The 3,731-nt window shown below is 31.9% G+C and overlaps 1 protein-coding gene across 2 annotated transcripts in view; it reads right to left on the bottom strand.

Moving 5' to 3' along the window:
- Window positions 1–1,525: 1,525 nt before the first annotated feature.
- Window positions 1,526–3,731, bottom strand: part of LOC109536182 — a 4,099-nt gene continuing 1,893 nt past the window's right edge. For both annotated transcript variants that reach the window (XM_019902290.2, XM_019902289.2), the window contains one exon: window positions 1,526–2,304. In XM_019902290.2, the coding sequence (XP_019757849.1) occupies window positions 1,766–2,304 (539 nt within the window). In that variant the 3' untranslated portion in view covers window positions 1,526–1,765. The remainder of the gene's footprint in view (window positions 2,305–3,731) is intronic.

Here is a 3,731-nt window from a genome sequence, read left to right on the forward strand (position 1 = left end):
TTTACTTAACAGCACGTACTAAAAGATGTAAATGTAAACTAAACGGCAAGCTGGAACGTCTGTTCTTGCAGCCGATGGACTTCTGTGATGACGTCACAGAAGTCGGGGCACCGCCATACGTTTCTGTGGGCCCCGTACAGATTAATAACATGAACTTCTGAATTAAGCAGAATATGTGAAATTTCTTGATCTTTTACCGTACTTAAAAAATCTATTTAAATAAAGATTAAGTTTTATTGCATTTTTCTATATGACCTAAATAAAATCTATTTTTAGGAGTGTATTAGCGAAACACAAGATTGGAGAAAGTGCCAGAAACAGGTTACCGACTTCAAAAATTGCATGCTGAAATACCAAGAACGAAACACGAATCCACCAAATCTAACAAGGGAATAAAATAGAAAAATATATGTACATAGTAATATAAACTTCTAGTTTCAGTAGTGTTTTAGAAATAAAAAGAGTCAACGAGGCATTATATTAGAGATAAATAAATTAGATTAGAATATAAAATTGTTGATTAGATAGATACTGAAGGGCCAGTTCAGTATAAGCCTTCGTACAAACTTCTACTGTACGTCCAAATTTGGCTATTTTTGGCAGAGTACAGCAATAAATCTTAATGCATAACGTTCCGCTCGGTTTCGATATATATTTTTGTCTTTCTTTTCGATTAATTTTTTTGCTTGTCTTAAACATTTCATTTGCCGAGATACAATTATATGGCACTTACGCCGACTAAACGTTTAAAATAAGACGTAGTATCGTTTCTGCTATGATCAGCATGATTTAACTATAAAAGTAGAAACGGCAGATAATTCAGTTAAAGACAGCCTATGGTTAGGTCCGTTTACTCTAAGTTAAAGATAGTGAGTCTACGGTTAGGTTCGGTCACACACATTTCAAATCCACATTATAAAAATATTGTATTAATTCTGAAATAAAGTGTTTTTAAAAACGCGAGTTTCAAATTAATCAATAAAATTATACGATCGGTGTTTATCTTCCTTCCACAGCCGGGAGCATTTAGCTGACTAGGTATACCGGGTGTCCAAGATAAGGATGCATTGCCTGGGATACGAATCAGGGGGCCATATACATTGCATTTTCAAAATTCAAGTATTTTTTCTAATTTTTGAGATATTCAGAAAAGTGATTTTTCAGATTTTAGATTTTTGAAGTTATTTGAAATCATATGAAAAACCAAAAATTCTTTCGCATGACACCTTTTCGAGCTCTACAAGATGTGTCTATAAAAATGTATTCCAACGAACAACTTTTGTTTTCCATATGGACCGAAAAAAGTACATTATGTATTAGGTAGCTCTTTGAATAGCGAATTCACTGATATATTAATTATTAATAATCGTTCTTTGATTCATGCCTATTATGTATACCGTTCATCAACAGTGCTAATTTTACTTTGCTTTATTCACATCTTCCCAGAGATATGCATTTATTTCCGCAATCATTTATATAACGCAGTTGCTGGAATTGCTTTCAACGCCTTATAAAACAACCATGGTTCATTGTTCTTCTTATTATTGATAAAAAAAAAACTATCCAGACAATTGCGTAAAATTACACTTCATTTTTCACGATTTCGTTTCAGTCCTAATTCAAATGATCACAACTATGTTAAACACTTAATTTAGATCTTGAAATGTGCTGCTTGAATATATCACAAAACACTATTAAAAATCTTTGAATTCGATTCTCAACATACAATTAATCTAAAAACTTTACAAAATGTACAATAAATAGTTTAGTCATCATCTAAAACAATGATTTCTGGTTTCTTTTCAATAATAACGACATCGTCATCGCTATTACTGTCATCATCAAAATTTACGAGAGGAACGACTACTTCATCCTCTTCTAGAGCATCATGCTTTTGTGCTTGTTTCTCAAGAAATTCATCAGCACTCATATCAAAACTATTGCCTAGGAGGTATTCATTACTTAAAACGACTTTCTTTTCCTTTTCATCTAGTTCAGGAGGAACATATCTTTCTATGACATCAGCGACTAGTAATGGGCTGCACGAACCGTTTTTCAACGAGGTTTCTCTGGATTTATCTTCTGAAATTGCAGCCCTTTCATTGAAATACGCTCGCGGAAATTTTCCATTACTTTGTGTACTACTGTGTTCCTCGAAATCGGATTGTACAAAGTTCAGTGGATCAATTTGTACTTCTAAATTGTTATCATCATCCGCTGAGGTGTCCAAAAACTCGGTAGTGCTTCCGTGAGATTCCTTCGGTTCTGCTTTGACTGGTGCTTTTGGCTTCCTCCCCCGTCGACCTTAAATAAAAGAAAGGTCTTATGGGCAATTGCTGTCTTGGAAAAATTACTTAGGGCTAACAGAGCAACAGTCAATGATGACCAATGAGCGTAAAAATTATTGCCGTCGCTACAGAAACTGAGTTACTGGAAAGGATTTTCAGTGCTGCAGATTAGTGATGCAAGTGATGATTGCAACTATCGAATGAATTCACGAATTCATGAATAATGAATAGTATGAACTCATTTAGAACTGTACTTTATTTATAAAAAATTAATGCAGCGACTTAAAATGCATCTTTCAGATTCGAGATGCATCGTGTTCTGTATGACCCTAAGCTGTTTATTATCACGATGCCAATATTTACACAATTTATCTGTTTCTGGTCTAGTGTGAATAGGTTGATTTGTTTTAGGCAGGTCAGTTTATAATTTATGAGTTTTTTAGGTATTTCTGTAAGGTCACCCAACAGGCAAAGTCACATTTCGACAGGTACGGTCTATTCTCTAGTAACATATGTAAAGTGGTGAAAGTCCATTTTGACAAAAAAAATAGTTAATCAATGATAAAAATTAATACAATTTATTATAAACTTTTCCCAAAAATCTGTAAATTTTTGTTTTTTTTTGTTTTTGAACATTAACAATTTTTTAAATTTTTGAACAAAAAACCAATTTTAATAAATGAACATAATAATATATTGAATATGTTTGCTTAAAAAGTGAAAAACTAATTTATTTCAAATTTGAATTCGTCCATGCAATGGAATTATAGCAATCGGATTATCCTATAATTATAAAACAAATGAATGAACTGCTGTCGAACAACTCAAATGAATTACAATTGCAAATTAACTTATTAACTACTGAAAAGAAACATCGAATAGTTCGATGGTTTCCATCACTGAATCGCCTTCGAATAAATTACATCAAATAATTCGATAGTACTACTATCGAATTATTCGATAGTTCCCATCACTACTACAGATTATTTTAAAAACAAACGCGAAACGATGCCCAGAGAGCAGTTCAATAATACTTCTTTATACAAGAAAAGAGAGAAAAGAGAAAAGGCTATCAACCACTCGATCTTTCCCTCCAATGATAGCTAGTTAACTTAACAAAAAACAGTTCAATTTTTTGAAAACAAGTAACTTAGATGTTCGGTAAAACGGTCAACATTTTGAACATTTTCTCAATTAATTAAATTAATTTAATTATTCAGCATTAATATTTTTCCATGTTTTTTTCCGTTCTGAATAATTAAAAATAGTATTAATTGCAAATAATTAAAAACAGTATTAATTGCAAAGGGTCGTAAATATATATTTGTACATAAACTGCAGGTCTGTCGAAATTAAGTTTAAAATTAAAATTAAATTTCTACAATTTTTTGATAAAAAGGCACAGCGGCAATGATGTTTTTTGCCATTAACAGATAGTTACAG

Source organism: Dendroctonus ponderosae, unplaced genomic scaffold (genome assembly GCF_020466585.1).
Source record: "Dendroctonus ponderosae isolate FM_Combo_2020 unplaced genomic scaffold, Dpon_F_20191213v2 Dpon_F_20191213_8, whole genome shotgun sequence".
NCBI lineage: Eukaryota > Metazoa > Arthropoda > Insecta > Coleoptera > Curculionidae > Dendroctonus > Dendroctonus ponderosae.